Source organism: Arvicanthis niloticus, chromosome X, assembly GCF_011762505.2.
Source record: "Arvicanthis niloticus isolate mArvNil1 chromosome X, mArvNil1.pat.X, whole genome shotgun sequence".
NCBI lineage: Eukaryota > Metazoa > Chordata > Mammalia > Rodentia > Muridae > Arvicanthis > Arvicanthis niloticus.
This window is the reverse complement of record NC_047679.1, coordinates 95,283,436-95,303,565: the sequence shown is the minus strand read 5'-3', so window position 1 is coordinate 95,303,565 and position 20,130 is coordinate 95,283,436. Positions and strand designations below refer to the sequence as shown.

Here is a 20,130-nt window from a genome sequence, read left to right as displayed (position 1 = left end):
GCTCAGGGATAGTGAAGAAATTGAACATTTTTATTTGTTAACTATTTATACATATCTCTATATGAATTGTGAGTTTGTATTCATTTACATTAGTTTTCCTTGAGGTTTTTGTGAAATATGGAAATGTGAGATATGATTACAATGTTGGCTTTGCCTTGTTAACAAAAACCAATTGCTTAGACTTCTTTATTTTTCCTCAAACAACAGTATAAGTAAATACACTACTGTGTGTTCAGTGTTTTCATGTTTGCATTTGTTATAGTAAAATGAATCAAGATGCCTCTACCTTTAAACTAATCATCTTCAAAAACCAGTGATTATTATTACACCTTTGGCTGGTTCGTGCACATTTTATGAAAAGATTTTTATGAAAGATTCATTTTGGGTTAGCTGGTTGGTTGTTTTGAAAATAAAATGTGTTCAGTGTACAGGATTATTTTGGCAGCCATATGTAGACACTAATGTAGCAGAAAGTTTTAAGTTTTAGAAAAACTGATAAAGACATCATCTCCTCTAAATAACCATTGAGTATTTATATAATCACAGAGTTTGCTTAAGATTTGCAAGATTGTAATTTATTATGTGAAAATAAATGCAGTTAACAGTTGTTTTAAGTAGAATTAAGAAATTGTTATTCCTACATGAAATAAAAAAAAAACTTTTCTATATAATTATTTTATAAACCTCAGAGCTATTATCTACTGATCTGTTGTAAACACTTGAGTTTCCAAAATATTAGGAATGAGGAGATCTGAAGTATTCTGTTAGATGGCTTAGAAGATGTAGTGGTAATTAATAATCCTCACTGTGTTTTTGTACTGCTAACATTACTTTGTGGAGTCAAGCCAAAGATTGGGAAATATTTAAAACATGAAATTACTCACTTCACGTGGAAGTCAACCCCTCTATAGCAGGGTTTCACAACCTTATCAACATTGACCTTTTTGCTAGAATATCTTTGACATACAGAACTGTCCTGTGTACTATAGTATTCTCGAGCAGCATCCCAAGGGATGACAGTAATTGCCTACCCCTCCCTCAATTTCTACAGTAAAAATGTCCACAGCCATTGTCAAGGGATATGTGCATGGCAAGGGGCAGGAGTTGGCAGCACAATTCTGTCCTTTCCTCTACCTTTTAGGAACCATTGACATGTATATTGTTTTAACTAAATGACTCGAAAAATGTTTTTCTTAAAGACAAAAATTTTTGTTTGATAAGCATTCCCTTAATGTAACATGATATAATTGTGGCCCGGGCTTTACAAAAAGAGAAAGATATTACTTCCTTCAAGTGTTGAAGAACAATGCTCTTCCTTGCAGTCAATAAACTTGGTCTCCTAAGAAGGTTGACATGACATGTACTGTTACTGGTGCAGAAATAATAGGAAGTGTTTTGAATGTTAAAGAGTCAGTCTCCTCAGTATTCCAGAAGTCAAGTATGAGGGCTGCTTCAGCATTTGAAGTAATTAATTAGAAAGCTAGTTATCTCCCACTGCCACAAAAGGTTGTATTTTCATAGAAGCATTCTCAGTTTTGAGAGCAAGGGACAACTGACAAACAAGTTGTTATCTATAGTTTATTCAAAGAAGCTACTTCTAGGATATGTCATAAGGATAGAGCAGCTCCAGCTTTACCCTTGTCCTTGTTGAAAAACAATAATTGATGGTCATTTAAACACTGCGTGATAAAGAAATGTCTTTGGAATGATTCACAGAAATGAGATTCCATATTCAGTTACAGGGCATAAATTAAGCCTCTCATGCCAGGCTGTGTGTAAAGAATATAGAAATTAATAGCACAGTCTGTTTGAATTTGCTATTAAAATACTTTTAGATGGATAGGTATTTTCTGGGTAGAGACATGCCTTACCATCTATTTCTGACTTTCCCAATTGATTCTATAAATTTCAGTTCCTTGTTCAAACATATATATTAGTATTTTGTATGCTATGTAAGTTTAATATATATAATCATTCTTTTTAAAGCTATTTCTGCAACTTTAATGGAAAGCCATGTTCATTTTCTTTTATGCTTATCAAAATCTTACTTGAACTCTTCTCTATTAAATATCACTGAGAGATTAATAAAACATAGTTATATATTATTAATTCATTTTCGTTATATTATGGCTCTAATGTCATTAAGAAGAATTGATGTGACCCTTAAGGCAAGAATTTCTACTAATTATAACAGGATTTAAAAGCACTTGATCAGTGTCATTATTCAAAATGCAACATCTTTGTGTATAAAGTAGCTATAGTATTACAAGTCTTTCTAATTAAAACTGAGCAGCTCAGATTATAGATATTATAGGAAAAGGATAAAATCTTTGATATTGGAAGGTCCAGTTAAGAAATCAAATAATTTAAAATTCTGGAAGCTATATAGATAAGTAGAAAATTCAAATTAATATTTTTTCTTTTCTTAGTATCTACTTAGTATCTATCATGAATATACAAATGAAACCAAGTCAGAGCCAAGGTCTCCTTGTTCTTAGGCACATGATCTAGAAACCATGCTAGCTATCTAGAAGTTATGATACAAAAGGCTTCTTGTAAGAAATAGTGACAGGTCATTTCAGGGTGGTCATTTTTTCGTATAACCTTAGGAAATCCCTTTAACTATCAAAGGTTTCACTATAGTTTCTGGTAATTAAGTAACTATACATTTTACAATCCTTTCTATGGCCCTTATATATTATATTATATTATATTATATTATATTATATTACATTGCATTACATTATATTATACAGTATGTATTATATTAAACATAGATTATATTAAATAGTATATATGGATGTCTTACACTTATGTTATCCATTTCTTTGAAACAATGGAAATGTAAGTAGAATATAGTTATTTCTATAAATAGACTCAAATTGAGAAAAGAGAGCTAAAGTTTGTATTTTATGAGTTTATTTTCTTAGAGTTTATTAACAAAAAATTTATTTTGTTACATTTGACTAGAACTAGTACTAATAGCAGCCACATGAAGTACTGTAGTAATATATTGCAGTGATTTCTTTTTTAACTTTTATTAGTGTGGATGGATAGGAATTAGAATAATGCTAGATTTAAATCAAAATCTTGATTCAATTACTTGAATAACCTGGGTAAATTTTTTTAACACTTTTTTTGCTTTCCTTAAGAAAAAAAAAAGGAGATGGGGACTAGAGAGATAGCTCAGTGGTTAAGAGCACTTCTTTTTCTTGCAGAGGACCCAGATTCAGTTCTCAGCACCCACATGGTACCTCACGACCATCTAGATCTCCAGTTCTAGGGGATCTGACTTCTTCTTCTGACCTTTGAGGCACTCTTTTGGGTGCACAGACCTAGATGAAGTTGGATATTTATGCAGAATAACTAAAATAAGAAAAAAGACGGGCTAATAATAGGACATTTTTGCCTTAGGTTATGTTGAAGTAAAAGAGTTCATGGGTGTAAAATTCTTGGCAAGTACTTGATACAGAATATAAATCATTTGCTAGATTTGTCTCCTTAAAATTGGGTACTTGAAAGTAAACCTAACCATGACGTACACAATTTGATGATATTGCTATCCAAATAGTAAACTACATAAAAGTAAACTCTGTCACCCTAAAAGTTCTTTGCAACTGCAGCTTAAAAGTCTTTTAGTTATTTCCTCAGTTCTTCTCTCTGATTTCTGTCCTTTGAAAGCCTCTTAAGTATGTGTAATTTTTCTCTGCTATGGATTGGTCTGAGATTAGAATACAGGGAAAGAGACCTCATTGTATCAGCATATTCCATAGTTAGAATGTCAGCTGACAATTTTTCTAAATGGTTTCACTATTGTGAATTCTGTCCATTTTAATTTTTCCCTTTCTTTTGATTTAAAACATTTCAGATCACTCGTGGAAGAGGAAGACCAGCACTTGAAACTGTGCCTTGGAAGTGAAATGGGTCTCTCTTCCCATTTGCACTCTTGCAAGGCAGGAAGCACACGGATCTTTACCAGCAACAGCCACAGTTCCGTGGTGTTACAGGTAACGCTGACTACTCTTTTGGCAGGCTTTGTACAGATACAGAACCTTCCGTTTTGGGTTGTTGTTGTTTTGGGGTGCAGGATATCAGAAATTTGGAAGGCTGTAAATGTATGGGGATGAGAAGAGGAGGAACATAAGAATTTTCTGTTGTCAGCTCATCTCTTGTTTACATAGAAATTCTCAGAAATAGAATCTATTATTTAGAAAAGCAAATAAAACCCCACCAATGTAGAGATCTTGATTTGAAATAAATAATATTTTCTCAAGTTTAAAATAATTGCTACAGTTCAGTTTCTGTTTTATTTGTATAAAGTGTGTCTTGCTAGTATGTCCAATTCTTTTTTAAATTTAATTGTTAAAATTTCATTCATACTCAAACACACACATACACACACACACTATTTTTACATAATTTCCTCTCACTTCTCCTTCCTCTCTAAAGAATATCATGTTTGCCAACATTGATTCTCTAATCTCTATTAATCTCTATTGTATAAGCCAAAGTAAAAATCACAAATTTCCTATTCTAAATATTCTTGTTTTCTTCTCTCTCCTGCAGTTATCGTTGTCATAGTCCTAAGTATCACATTTATTTGATATCTCAGTTTTCATTGGTCATAGTAGGTATAGGAGTAGGGATGGAGACTACTGCATGTAATCCCATTGGTAGGTATAAGAGTTAATAACTAACATGAAAGGAGCAGGCAGAAAAGAAAAGAAATAGAAGCCATAGAGATTTGGAACTATTTTGGATGAACATTGACATTCCAAGTGACCTTACTGACCTCTGTGGTGATTGGTGAGTTAGAGAATAGTAGAGTCCTGCCGGGCTGTGGTGGCGCACGCCTTTAATCCCAGCACTTGGGAGGCAGAGACAGGCGGATTTCTGAGTTCGAGGCCAGCCTGGTCTACCAAGTGAGTTCCAGGACAGCCAAGGCTATATAGAGAAACCCTGTCTCGAAAAAACCAAAAAAAAAAAAAAAGAGAATAGTAGAGTCCTTGATACCTTCCAGATAGAACTACAATCTGCCCGTCTTTTTTGCTAGGTAAGAATATATATCATTTTAAATAATACTTATAATAAATTATATATATATCTATATAAAACATATATATATATATATATATATATATCTTTCTAAATGTATCTTAAGATTAAATCTTACTAGGTAGATTTTATGAATATATTTGATCAAGAACAACTACCCTGAAGTAGTTATAATATAATGAAATATGATGCTTATACTTATTGCCTGATACCTGTTTAGTGTAATGTCTCTAGAATCAAGTTTTTATCTCTAAAATGTAAGTCCTGAGCAAGGTATTTCTATATTACCTTTTCTTTCCAATCTTTAAAATCTAGGAGGTAAGTTTTAAAATGTGTTGTCCTTTGGATGTCCTCAACAAAAATTTGAGGGTCAGAGAGGAAGATGGTTCAGTCTTTTGGTACCTTGATACTATATACATAGTATAAATGTTGGGTTTTTTGGCCCATGTAAAAACTAGGAGGTTAAGAAGATATCAAGAACATAAGAGAAAACAATGTGTCTTTGTACTAAAGAACCATGTAAAACAACAGGGAAAGGCCCAGATGTATCTGTACAATGCTAATTATGGATACATACTCATTCATATTTGTGTTTTTAGGCCACTCATTGCATCCCTGCTAATTTTAATGTGTTAAACTTAGTAGTGATGACTACTATATTTTATAGCTATGGCTTCCAAATTTTAGTGCATGTTAGGATCATCAGAAGGACTTGTTAAAACACTGAGCACTGACTCTCAACCTAGAGATACTGAATCAAAAGTCTTGGGTATGACCTAGTAATTCCTATTTCTGGCAACTTCCCAGGTGGTGCTTTAACCCAAAGAATATACAGTGTTCTCCCAGTACCCACAGGAAGTTATTTCCAGGACTCACCACAGGGACCAATATCTTCTCAAGTTCATTACATGAAATATCATAGTGTTTCCCTATAACCTGAGTATATCCTCTGTATATTTAAAATAATCTCTAGACTATTGACTTATACACTTTAAACTCTATGTAAATAGGTGCTGTATTGAATTGTTTAGGGACAGATGACATGAATGAATGTTCTGAAATATGTTCAGCAAACATCCTAGGGTAGACTTTACTATACAGTTCATCCTCAGTTATTGAATTTTTAGATAAGAAACTCACAGAATACACTGCGGGTCAAATGTATAGTAGCACCACTGTATAGAAACAAGACTCTTCCTCTGCCAAGAAAAATGGAATCTTTTCTCTATGGATAAATAGATAAGATGATAGAGAGATGGACTATAAGTCATTGTTACAGCAGAGGAACATTAAAAATAGCCTAAATGTTTTCCCATTAAGTTTTTTTTTGCCATTTAGTCATATAATCTTTCAATTCAGTGCACAAATAATATATATTCTACTTTTTTGTTTATTTATTTTAAAACAAGATCTTGTTCTATAGCCCAGCCCTGGATGGCCTGAAGCTCGCTGTGTAGTCTAAGCTGTCCTTGAACTGAGGCAGTCCTTCTATCTCAGCCCCCTAAACAAAATAAATGTAGATAAATACAAATGTCTGAGAAACATTTAAAAATGTTCAGCATCCTAAGCCATGAGGAAAATACAAATTAAAACTACTTTGAGATTCCATCTTAATCCTGTCATAATGGCCAAAATCAATAAAACAAATGACTGCAAATGCTGATGAGGATGTACGGGAGGAGGGAACACTTATTCACTGCTGGTGGGATTACAGACTGGTACAGTCACTCTGGAAATCAGCGTAGATGTTTCTCAAAAAGCTGAAAATCAATCTAGCATACAATCTAGCTATACCACTCTTGGACACACAAAGGATTGTACATCTTACTGTAGAAATGCTTGCTCATCCATGTTCATTGATGCTCTATTCATAACAGGCAGGAAATATGCATTTGTACAGTGGAATTGAACTGTTATACAAAATAAAACTGTGACACACACTGATAAATAAATGCATGGAACTGGAAACAGTCATCCTGTGTGATATAATCCAGACCCAGATAGGCAAACACCACACCACATTTTCTCTTATATGTAGATGTTAGTTATGAGTCTTTACATAGGTGTATTTAATTGCAATACTCACAGAAGTTAGATAAATAGTATAGTGCTATATGGAAGGTAGGAATCTTTCCAGGAAAAGCAGAAAGAATATAGTGATATAGAAGGCAAAGAGGAATACTGAAATAAGAAGGATTAAGTGGGATGGTGTATGGGAGGTCAAAGTGGAGGAGGGAATCTAGGGAAGGAAAACAAATACTAGAAGCCTTTTGAAAAGCCATATGGAAACATACTACAGTAGAAGCATCCTAAAATATATACACAATACATACACAACAATGATTTAAGTGTCATTATCGTATAACTGGGGGACAATACTCCAACTAGACACCATGTGCTAGCAAATAAAAACACTCATATCAGGACCTGGTTATTCTTTTTGAGTTTGGTGCTAGTGATACCCCAAAGACCCGTAAGCATTGTAGGCTATTGCCTTTGTTCTTGATTAGCATCCAGAACTTGATTGCAAGATCCAATTGGTGAAAACACCACAAATTGAGTCATAAAACATGGGAATTTAAAGCAAGTACAGACCTGCAAGCTTCACCCCTGCTGACTAGAAGATGCAATGCAATCTACTGAAGGAGAATAACAATCCTCAGTGTTACTCAGTTGTAATGTCTGTGAGGTACAGTAATGACTTTCCTAGCAAGATACTGCTATAATAGTAGTTAAGAGTACTAATGTTTTCTTGGATATAAGACCTACTCCAGGAGACAGAACTCATTCTTGAAACTTTTATTGGAGCCAATATCCTCTGGCTATATGAGTCTTGGTCCATAGAAGAGAATATACTTCTATTTTTCTGCTAAAATGACATAGTATTAAAACAACTCCTAATGACCTATTGCTATACCCACAGATTAGTGCAAATCTTACCAGAAAAGCTACCTCTTTCAGTAGCTTTCAGAGAGACCAACAACTGGTCAGTGTGCATATAAAAACGGAATAAAAGAAATTTTTCCACCTAAATGGGAAATCTGTGTCACACCCCTCCCACAAAGTTTCAAGAATCATCAAGAGTTTAAGAGCCAGAAGCAGAAGTGGTGCATGACTATGAACAAATAGTGATTTCCAGACTCAATAGGAGAAATGCACGTTTGAACTTACAGTAATTCTGACAGCATGTCCAAGACCAGAGCGAACACAAGACAGTCAATATCCTAGCTTGCAGGGAGACCAGGATCAGTACAAAGTGTCATCCTAGCTGAGGGGCTATTGGCATTTGATAGCTTCAGAAAGCGCTTTGTTTTCTTTAGAAAAAAAACCAAAAATTTTCCTTTTTTTAATAGTGTGACCCATGAGTAAATGAGGCACACTCTAGGGCAGGCCTCACATGTGGGCTATGCAAATTCAAATTGATGAGTTAAAGGAGGAAGGGAGGAAGAGGGAGAAGGAGGGGGAGGAAGGGAGGAGAAGGAGAAGGAGGAAGAAGAGGAAGAAGCAGAGGAGGAGAAGGAGAAGTAGCCAAGGATACTTAGAGAGGTGTGGCTGTGGGACGACTTTGGAGAGGGAATGTATTAAAATACATTGTATGAAATTCTCAAAGAATTAAGAAAATATTATTTTTTAAAAGTATGTCCCCACAAACAGATTTTTAAGACCAAGCACTAAGAGGGAACCTTTTTCTATCTAATTTTGGATGGGTGGTTGTCAAGGGAATAAGCCAGAGAAGTGTTTAATATATAAATGTTATCATTGTGTTAAAATTAGCAACAGTACAAACTCCAGCTTGAGAGGGGTGATTGCTCCATGGGGAGCAACTGTTTTTAGGAATTCTTGCCCTGCATGATTACCCATTTCCAAACTGTAGTGAGACTAACTTGGTTCATATACTGCAGCCCCAACTAGAATTCTAATTATAGTATTACTAGCTAGCTATCTGACTTTGAGAAAATCATTTATCTACCTGGACCAGTTTTCTTATTTATAATCTAGGTGGAATATATGAAGAGTAAGTATCACAATTTATGGGCTAAGTGAAATCTATGATAAATATTTGTTTTCCTTCCACCCAAGCTAAACAGAGAAGATGTCAGGGAAACTGTAGCTGATCAGAAGTGATGGGTACACCAAATAAGGTATCCATCTGGTTGGCCTGAGTGACTCCAGAAGTTTAGTCATCTTTGTTAAATAGGCTACAACAAATTAGGCTGTCAAAGTGCCTAGAAAGACATTTGATATGTAATCAGCTTGGATTCCTAGAACCTTGAACAAGTCCCAGAAGAATCCATGGTGGAATTAGCAGTACAAATTACAGGTACTGAAGTAAGAAGATTACCTAGAGTTAGCTTAAAAGAGAACCGTTAAAGTCAAGGATAATCTCATTGCCCCATTTCTTGACTACTTCTGCACCTGTGCTTATTTTCTTTGTTTCTTTGACTTCTCCTTATTGTCCTGGGTTGACACTGTCTTTCTTTTACTATGCAGTCCTATGATAATAATTCTTGGTTTCATATGCATCAAGTGCATTTAACATTTAAATAAGAGCTTTATTGATAGGAAATTCATATACTACATACTTCACCTAGTTAAAGTGGGTTTTACACTGTTCACAGGATTTTGCAACTATCACAATGGTCTATGCTAGATTATCATCTCAAAATAAGAAAACCTATGTCTGCTAGCAGGTACTCAAAATTTACTGCCAACCCCTTCCATTTCCCTAGTAGCCATTAATAGTTCTGCATATTCTGAACATTTCATATACATGAAGTTACAAATATATGGCCTTTGTGACTCATTTCTTTTAGTAAGACCATAAAGTTTTCAGGGTTCATCCATGTTATAGCATGCAACATACTCTCTTTCTATGACCAAACAATATCCCATTGTGTGCATGTACTACATTTTATTCATCCATTTATTCATTAATGGGTACTTGGTAATTTCTAGTGTTTAGCTTATGAACAATGCTGTTATGATTACTTATTTACTAGTATTCTAATTTCTTTTTGATATGAGTCTAATAATAGAATCTCTTGCTCCTGTGGTAATTGTATGCTTTAGCTTTTGAAGAATTGGCAGAGTGTTTGCACTATTTTATATTTGCACTGATTGTAGACAGTTTCTTTATAGTAATAAAGATCCTTGACATGTAGTACAGTAAATAAAGCATGTAGTACATTCTCCTTGACCGTTCATCTTAGTTTTGCATTATGTCCATCCGAGCAGGTATGAAGTACTACTTGTGGTTTTGATTTGCATTTCCCCAATTACTAATTATGCTGAACAGCTTTTCATTTGTGCTTATGGTCATTTTTTTGCCATCTTTGGGGAAATATCTGTTTATAATTTTGGCTCAGTTTTTAATTGGGACACTCATCTTTCTAGTAACCAATAACAAATATTGTCTTCTATGACATTGATACAAATACATATCTGATAAATGGTTTGCCAACATTTCTCACAATAACTTCAGTCTTGTGTTCCTTCATTGTTCTGTTATAGCTATGACAATTTCTAATCCATTAAACCACCTACCCCTTTTTTGGCATTAATATAAAAGAGTTTGAATTTTTTACTGCTCTCAAAATTTATACCATTCTTTCATATATCATAGTTCTTCTTCCTCTTTCCTCTCCCTAGAATGTCCCTTCTTTTCTTTATTCTATTCCTATTTGTTCATAATGACTAATCGTACATGGTACATTTTAGAAACAAGCTTCTACTTTTGTTTTGTGGGTATTTTAAAAATTTTTGTTTATCAGACACATAAAACATAAAAGTATACATATTAATGAGTGGTATTGTTGGCACACGATAGGTTGTATAATGTTTAAATAAGATTAAATATGTCTCCTCAAATATTTACTGTTTCTTTATGGTAAGAAGCTTTAAAAATCCTTCCTCCTAGCTTTTCGAACTTTGTGATGAATGCTTGTTATCTATAGGCACCCTGCTAGGCAATAGCATACCAGAACTCTTTTTTCCTATCTAACTTCAGCTTAACAACCATTGATCTACTTCTCCCATCTAAGCTATTTTGTGACTAAATCAACTACCAGCTTCTACTTTATCCATATAACTCAACCCTTGAGGAATGTCAGCTCTAAGAAGGATTTTCCAGACCTGGTATCTAAATGTTTTTTCCCTATGTCTTGTGTTTTAGTGCTGGGGTGCATGAGTATTCTCCATAAATATCCAGCTTTGATTTTTTAATATTCTCTATCATTAAAAGAGCTTAGCCTCATACTTGGCATAGAGGAACCACTCAGTGCCTTTTTGCTGTTCTTATGAATATTATTTATGGGATGAATAAATTTAGATGGCAGTTTGTGATGCATTTTTGTATAGCCTTGCCTCATTGATGCTTGAAAATAGATCATGAGACAGAAATGGCCATCATTGTCATATTCACCTTGTATAAAGGGATACTGACTATCACAGAAGTTAGGAGACATGCCAAGATTCACATACTTATTTAGATGACACATACTTGACCCAGGTTTTCTGACTCTATACATGTAGTTATACTCTTAATTTTGTTGCAAACCATTTTACCTTTTGAAACTTCATCTCTTACAAATAATAGCTGATCATTAGCCATGCTTTTAAAAACATCAATAGAAGCTAACAATTTACACAATGATATAGTAAATCGTATTCTTAATAGAAATAGTAATATTACACAGATTATTTCCTTCCTTGCTTGTTCTTCTCTTCCTCTGCCCCCACCCCCTAAATATGATTTGGCATTTGGAAGCCATGTTGTTAGGACAAGAAGGCCATAGCAAGGGTACCATGCTCCAGCTGAACACTTCTATTACTGAATAGAAACAATTTCCTGGATACTGTCTATGCTTATTTAAACCCATAGAAAAACTTAAAAATACCTCTCTGTTCTGACCAAGATAACTGACAGCATCCGTTCTTAATAATTATCACACTGATCTTCCCATGTTTTCTCCACTTTTGCTGTTTATGTTCTCTGCTTAATTTTAGTGGTAAAGTCACTGTAAGATATTATCTTATAACCTTCAGTTATTTCCTAGCTAATAGCATGTTTAAAATAGGGTTGTTTATAAAGGTTAGGCAAAGTAATGTGTCTTACTTTCTACTTACTACATACATACATACATACATACATACAATGGTATGTTTAGTTTAAAGTAAATGTTTGGGTTGATCTTGGCAGGTTGATAACGTTTACCTCATTGCAAAATTTTATGATCATAAGGGAAATGGTTTTAAAAGGATATTGCTGAGCCTGGCATGACGGTAAACACTTTTAATCCTAGCACTCAGTAGGCAGAGGCAGGTGGATCTCTGTGAATTCTTGGACAGCCTAGTCTACAGAGTTCCACAGTACTCAAATAAAAGGAAAAAAGGCAACAAAGCAAACAACAAATGAAAGACAATCACTTCTAGCATTCTGTATGTAAAGTATTGATGGTCTTCTTTCAGTATTGGGCAGATTGCACCAGTGAAAGTCATCCAGCTTTAAGTGTTTTTAAGGGAGTATTCTTAAGTACAAATTCATAGCTATGTAAATATTTACATTATCGGATGCTTCTAGAATAAACTTTAGTAGTTTGTCTTTCAATCAATTGATATATGTCAGTTAAATTATCAAATTGATTGGCAGTTATTAAAATATCTAGAGTTGATTATCAATTCCATCAATTCTCGTGTTAGTTATTTGTATCTCCTCTAGACATTATGTCTCAGGTTTCATTCGTGTGTGTGTGTGTGTGTGTGTGTGTGTGTGTGTGTGTGTGTGTGAGAGAGAGAGAGAGAGAGAGAGAGAGAGAGAGAGAGAGAGAGAGAGAGAGGTGGAGAGGGAGAGAGAAAGAGAGGTTTAAGGATCTCCTCAAAGAAACTGTTTTTGTCTTTATTATTCTTTTGCTATTTTTCTGTTTCACGTTTAATTGAATCCCATTATGGCTTTGACTATTTCTGCTTTTCTGCTTAATTAAGTATCACAATGAGAACATGGAGTTCTTTCATATGGGACTTTCTCCTAGTCATTTACAGATAGAAATCCCTCCTAAGCCCAGTTTACCTGTATCTCATATGTTGGGAGATGTTGCAATTTCATTCAGTCAAACCTACTTTCTAGTTTCCCTTTGAAGTTCTTCATGACTTATGTGGAAGTGTCCTATTTACTTTTTTATGTTTTTTTTTTCAATTGAAAAAAATAAGAACGTCATACACAAGTATTGTGTTCACATCATTTCTACCTCTCCCTCTCCTCCACATCTTCTTGTGTTTCCCCCTCTCATTCCTTTCCAAACTCATTTTTATTATCATTGATACACACACACACACACACACACACACACACACACACACACACACACATCCACTCTAGAGTCCATTTAATGTTACTAGGGCTAAGCACTGGGATTGGATAACCTGTAGGGGAGTTTTTCCTTAAAGAAAACTGATTCTCAGCAGCCACTGAGTGTACCTCTCCTAGGGGATAGACCCTTAAGAAATATCCTCCATCTGCATTAGAACATTACCTGATGGTGTCATTATGCAAGTCTTCTTTAGAGAACTATAGTGCTTGAGATTTCATGGGTGTGGGCTTCCCTGCCCTGTTCAGAAGATATTACCTAGCAGCATGTCTCCTGGTTCTCTGGCTCATACACTCTTTTTACCCTGCCTCTTTATTATTATTTTTTATTTTTTTTATTACAAGCCTTAAGTATAGCAGTTGTATTGTAAGTGTATCATTTGGGGGAGCACATCTGTTGTCGGTTGTTCTGTGCCATTTGACCACTTCTGGATCTCTGCAATGGTCTCTATATGCTGGGGAAAGTGGGTTCTCTAATGAGGAGTAAGAATACAATTAGAAATTATATTGGTTTAGAAAATAGATTTTGCTCTAGGACCTTTGACCTCTCCAGCCATGGGTTTCCAGCTGGGTTTCCAGCACCAGGCATGAATTTCCTCCTAACTGAGTGGGCTTTAAGTCCAGTTAAACAGTTATTGTTTACCCAATAAAATAAGTGCCATTATTGCACCAATGCTAATCCAGTCATTATTGTCCTTTCAAAGACTTGAAGAAATTCTGGACATCTTTCCAGTTTGATTTCTCATTTAATCAAACTAGTCACAAAACACCCTTTGTATAACCTGGCTCATTTAAAAATATTTTAAATAAGTTTTATATCTCACAATGGCATGTATTTTGAACAGTATCCCATAGGTGCATGGATATAATGTATATTTGTAGTTATTAAGTAGTGTATTTTATAAATCTTAGGTAGATTGAGTTGACTGATGGTTGTATCATCTATACCCTGACTGATTTCTATCACATTTTAAGGCCACCAAGATTGTCAGCATTGAAATCTATAAGTAGAAGTGTGAATCTCTTTTGTTCTCTCTCTCTGGTTCTTCTAGTTTGGGCTTCATGTATTTTGAAACTCTACTCTCATGCCACAGAAACATTTACTGATTTTATATACCCTTGAATAATTAATGCCTGTATCACAAAATGACTCACATCCTCACTACTAATAGTCTTTGCTCTGAAATCTGTTTTGTCTGATACTATATTTATTCCAGCCATGTTTTAGTTACTACCAACTCAGTATAATTTACCATCTTGTTACTTTTTATTTTATAAATTAGAACATACAGTGAATGTGATTTTTTTACTTGTATGTCCTTATATATGCATTGCAAATATGTCATTTCATTTAATCCTCACAATTATGATGACATAGAATGATTACATGACTCCACCTTATTTCTTATTACACCTTGGTGGTCCCTTCTCCTAATTCTTGGGAACTACAATCCATTTTCTGTTACTTTGTTTATTCAAAAGAACCCCCAAATATAATATACCCCGTAAGATACTGAAATTGGCTTCTTTTACATAGTCTTGTCTTTTCAACCCATGTACTTTGTCATGCATGTTAATAATCTGTTCCGTTTTAAATACTTGAACAGTTTTTTCACAGTATGACACTTTGTGGTGTCTCTTGGCTGTACTATTTCATATTGACCATTTTCCCAATACTCTCCACTTATCAGGACCGTCTCCATGATCTAAAAGCTGAGGCTTCATACCCTGCTGTGCTACATACATACCACAACTACACCTATGTCTTGATCCAGATATAGAGAATTAAAAAGTGAACACTTACCATACGGGCTAGCATGCATATCATCATACTAAAAGAAAGCTGCTTCTTCCTTGGAATTTTAGGCACTGCCTTGAAATGCTAGATGACTACTTACAGGAAGCATTTGTCCAAGTCTTCGCCTTGCCTTGGTCTACAGGCTGGTGGAGGTTGGGGGAGGGGGTGCATAAGAAGGCATCTCTCCAAGCACATCTCCCTTACATTTTGTCCTATAAACTTAATTGTCTTGATCTTTTCTAATTCAGTTTTGCCTGGGTGTCAATGCTGTACCTCTTTCCAGGCTTCAAGTTGTGACAGTTAAAGTTCCATCTAATTTGTTTTCTGACTTTCACAGATACTGCCCTTTTGGTCTTTAAAAGCTCTGTTTTTTCATATATTTTGACTTGGTTTTAAGGTGTTTCAGGAGGTAACATGAAAAAAAAAATGCTCCTGGTTTGCCTTCTCTGGAAATGTGTAAGCTAAATATCGAGAGCCAGGACAAAATTGTCTAATTATTTTAGAGGAGATTTGATTGCTAATTGCTTTCTAAAGGGGGTCAAATTTAAATTAGGCTTTGAAGGAGGAAGGCCATCCATGTGAAAAATAATGGCATAAATAAAAAGTCATATGCTTGGTTACAGCACACAGGGGCATAAAAGTTATGGGGGTATAGTTGGGTTAAAGCCAAACTTGAGAAGTCTTTGAAAGGCAGTAGTTATGATGCACAAAATGATAGAGAGCCATTAGATGTTTTGAAATTACAAGCTGTGTTACATACTGACAACAGTGTTTAGTATTAATATAAACTTTTATTATATTCAGCCTATATATCTCCTTTAACTTAAGTGCATCTCTTCTTCTCTGTCCTTTGAATCAAATGAGAGGCAGCCTTATAAAAGCGAAGCTCATATTGTTTTGATCAAATATGTGACATCTCCTTAAACTCATTACTTAAGCTTTCCTTCTTTGGATCTTAAAATTTTCCATCTTTGTTTGGACAACACATTTTCTATCAGTAATTTATTGTTATTGTAAAGATAAGTTTCCTGTTTTTGTTCATTCTTCTTGCAAAATTAGTCATCACATCAGTTATAATGTGCTACTAAATTCTTTGTAATGCAGAAGTAAGTGAAATATTTGATTATCTCATTACCTTTAATACCATAATATACATCAGAGTTGCTTTTAGCATGATAGTCATATATTTCATTTGAGTGCTACTGCTATTCAACCAATTTTTAAAGTTTTATTGTTGCTTATTTCAATATTATAGTTTTATAGCATCAACTCATTCTTTCCTTTTATACAGTAATTATGACAGTAATTGTGAGATGAATATGTCTCATTCTTTTAGGGTATTTATGTACATGCCTCTTTGTCATAATATTTGAATCTTTGCTACATTGATTAAATTCAATGTCAAGAAAGTAAAAACATCATAGTGCGTGTTTTCCCCCAAAGAATATAGAAGATATATAGAAATATATAGGGAGACTGATAAAAGGAGAAAAAAGTAAATGTTTAGAAGCTAAGAACAAACAAGTTTTTCTACATGAGAACCAAGACCCAGCAGAACTGTAGTATAGAGAAGTAAGAGAAGTGCTGAGACCGAAAAGGAAATTGAAATCAACGGAAGCAATTTTGAGGACACCCTTAAATGTTAACTAGAGGCTAAGCAATGTCCAGAAAACTGAACTCTTTGTATGTAGAGGGGTGGGGAACATTAGTTTATAGTCATTATATAAAAGGAATGAGTGCAAAGTTGCTCAGAGAAATTATTTTTGTAATGAAAGTGTACACTTTGTGGATGATCTGTAAGATCATTTCTAGAGTTAATCAGAGGAAAAGATTATGAGACAACTATGATAAAATGCAGAGAACAGATTGTGGCATGCCAACCCCCAATTGATACAGTTACAAGACCACTTCTACACCAAAGGCTCAGGGAAAATCACAAAAGAGAGGATGGGAAGGTTGTAAGAGCTACAGAGCCTAGGTGTCTGCTTGAAGATAGTGTCTTCTATCTTAAAGGGACAGAATTCATCTTGTAAAACATACACATACATTGTGAAAACTGCCCATTGTAATCAAAGCATTTCATTCTTGAAAGATTAGATACAGGGAATAGAGACAACTGCCCTTGGTTGCAGGGCCAGAAGGAGTTAATCAACAGGTACTCTTCACCCTGGGACCTGTCCTTTCTCTCCATTGTAGGAGCCAGTCCGTTCATTCTGAGCTAATCCTTTAAGCCTTTGGAGACAATTAAGCCTCCTGTTGGGACTCCCTATACTCCTTTTATCAAAGATAATTAAATCTTTGACTTGAAAGATAATTGGCCAAACAGCAGCAGCAGTAAGCTGAGTATTAGAATATTTAAAGTACAATCCTTAATTCTCTGAGAGAGTAAACAATTCAGATGATAAAATGAACTCCAGTCTTGCACTTGATACAAATAAATACCCTCTCCTTTTCTGCCTCAAGGGGAAAAAAGTCATCAAAATGCAAAATAATCTATTAAAGTCCTACAGCAGTACTATCCATGTGATTATGAAAAGCAATTCTGGAAGGTCAAAGATTTTTATTTCATGTGTGGGGGAAAACAGAAGTGTGAATGGTAATCTATTTTTCCTCCAATTAAGGCAAATAGGTGTCTCAATAAATGATTTCAGATACTTACCCTGTTCTTAATGTAAATTAGCCTTAACATTATATTTTTTCATGTACTAAAATCAATGGATATATAAACAAAGCAGTTTTTATTTTTTTTTTTTTTGAGAACTCTTTGGCTCTGTTTCCAAAATACTCTAGATGTACAATATTGTAAGCATAAGCTTAGCACATAGGGCTTGTAAGCATTTTCTCCTTGATTCCTTACTCAACCCGTATGCTTGTTACAGGGCTTTGACCAGCTTCGGCTTGATGGATTGCTTTGTGACGTGACACTGATGCCAGGTGATACAGATGATGCCTACCCTGTGCACAGAGTCATGATGGCATCTGCTAGTGACTACTTCAAAGCTATGTTCACAGGTACGTTAGCTTTTGACACGCTGTGTTCACATCAATAAATTAGAAGACATCTGTGTGTATGTATATATCTAATATATACTAAACATATAATACATATTATACACATATAATTTCTAACTCAAAATCTAGTATTTTACTCTTTGTCATTCTAAAACGAACTTTCAAAAGAAATATTCACTAATCTGTGTGCTTGGGTGTGGTACTGTTTGAATCATGTTCTCTACCATCTGTTCTACTTCATAGCCTTTTTAAAAAAAATATCTGAATGGACTATCACAGACTCTTTGCCCCTATAATATGATCTTTAATCCATCAAAAGATATGAAATGACAGAACATTTGAAAGCACTTGTATTATATATGATCTCCATTAGTATACATAGAATTTCTTCAAGTGTCCTTTTAACTGTAAAAAAGGTACAAAAGCAAAACTGTGGAATGGATGCTTACTTGGAATAAGACTCACCCTTGATTTTGCTGCATCTAATTACCAGCAAAACCAAGTTTGACCTTAATTATCCACCTTCATTTAATTGACTGTCTTTTCATTTAAGGTGGAATGAAAGAACAAGAGTTAATGTGCATTAAGCTTCATGGCGTGAGCAGAGTGGGTCTTCGGAAAATTATTGATTTCATCTATACTGCAAAGCTTTCTCTTAACATGGACACCCTTCAAGATACACTGGAAGCTGCCAGCTTTCTTCAGATTCTTCCGGTTTTAGACTTCTGTAAAGTATTCCTCATATCTGGGGTAAGATGTTTCTATATTTTATTTTTCTTGTGATACATGCTCATGTAGAGTTAGAGAAGAGCTCAATTATATAGACATGTAATACTCATCATCAGAAAAAGATGTTGTATAACATGTGGTGTAGGAGTAAATGGAAAATAAGACCAGTGAATTTTATAAAGTAGAATCATTTAACACAAGCCTTCCCTGTAGTCAAACGATGTGGAATACTAATAACATTTGATAAATGTATATACCTTAACTTGTTAAATAATTTATATACTTTAACTTAGATTTATTTCATTGATTTTATACACTTGACTTAATTTTATACAGTAGACTTCTTTAATAGAATTGCATAGAAAAGTAATTTGAGCTTCTAGAATTCTGATTAAACAGGCTTGCATTTTTTTTTCTTCTTTGAATATGGGGACTCAATCTTAACTAGCAGTTAAGGGCAAACTTGCAAAGTCATGAATCTTTAGTTCTTAGAACATACCAAGAAGAGTGGTTAGCTCTTTATCAACTAATCAATGAGCTGTATAACAGTTGCTCTCTTCCTACCAATACTGTTTTATTTTAGTCAAGACCCTTAATTTACTCCATGAAACTCTTTGGCTTATACAGAGATAACAAGATTTCTATAGTTCCTGGAGCCTGCTTTTGTGATTAAAATTATAGTAATAGTAAAATGTTATGTATTTTCTAGTTCACTATTTGATAGATAATAAATTTTTCTATAATTGGTTTTAACTGTCAACTTTAATATTGATAATTTGCTCCTTGGCCTCTTAGGACTTTTGAACATTTATTCTTCCTTAAAATAGTAAATTTTGGGAAAACATTTACCTAATTTTTTATTAATAAGAAGCTTCTTATCAACAAATGAATCAATAACAAAAATATGATATAAGTTCACAATGGAATCATGAAAAGAATGCATTCCTATCATTTACAGTTAACAGGGATAAGCTTAGGGTATATTGAGTGAAATAACTCACACATATGAGGAAAATAGTGGTTACCAAACTCCAGGGAATGTAGGGTTAAAGAAAGTTATGGAGAAACTGGTTGGTAGGTACAGAAATAGAGTTACATAGAGAATATTCTGGTGTTCTATAATAGCACAGCAGAGTGACTATTTCCAATAATGTCTCATATGTTTCAAAATAGC

General features: G+C 34.2%; 1 protein-coding gene across 6 annotated transcripts in view; it reads left to right on the top strand.

Annotated features, from left to right (window-relative positions):
• Klhl13 (kelch like family member 13) overlaps positions 1–20,130 on the top strand; it is a 128,694-nt gene that overhangs the window by 88,225 nt on the left and 20,339 nt on the right. For all 6 annotated transcript variants that reach the window (XM_034485507.2, XM_034485502.2, XM_034485503.2 and 3 more), the window contains 3 exons: positions 3,869–4,007; positions 18,095–18,227; positions 18,781–18,977. In XM_034485507.2, the coding sequence (XP_034341398.1) occupies positions 3,869–4,007; positions 18,095–18,227; positions 18,781–18,977 (469 nt within the window). The remainder of the gene's footprint in view (positions 1–3,868; positions 4,008–18,094; positions 18,228–18,780; positions 18,978–20,130) is intronic.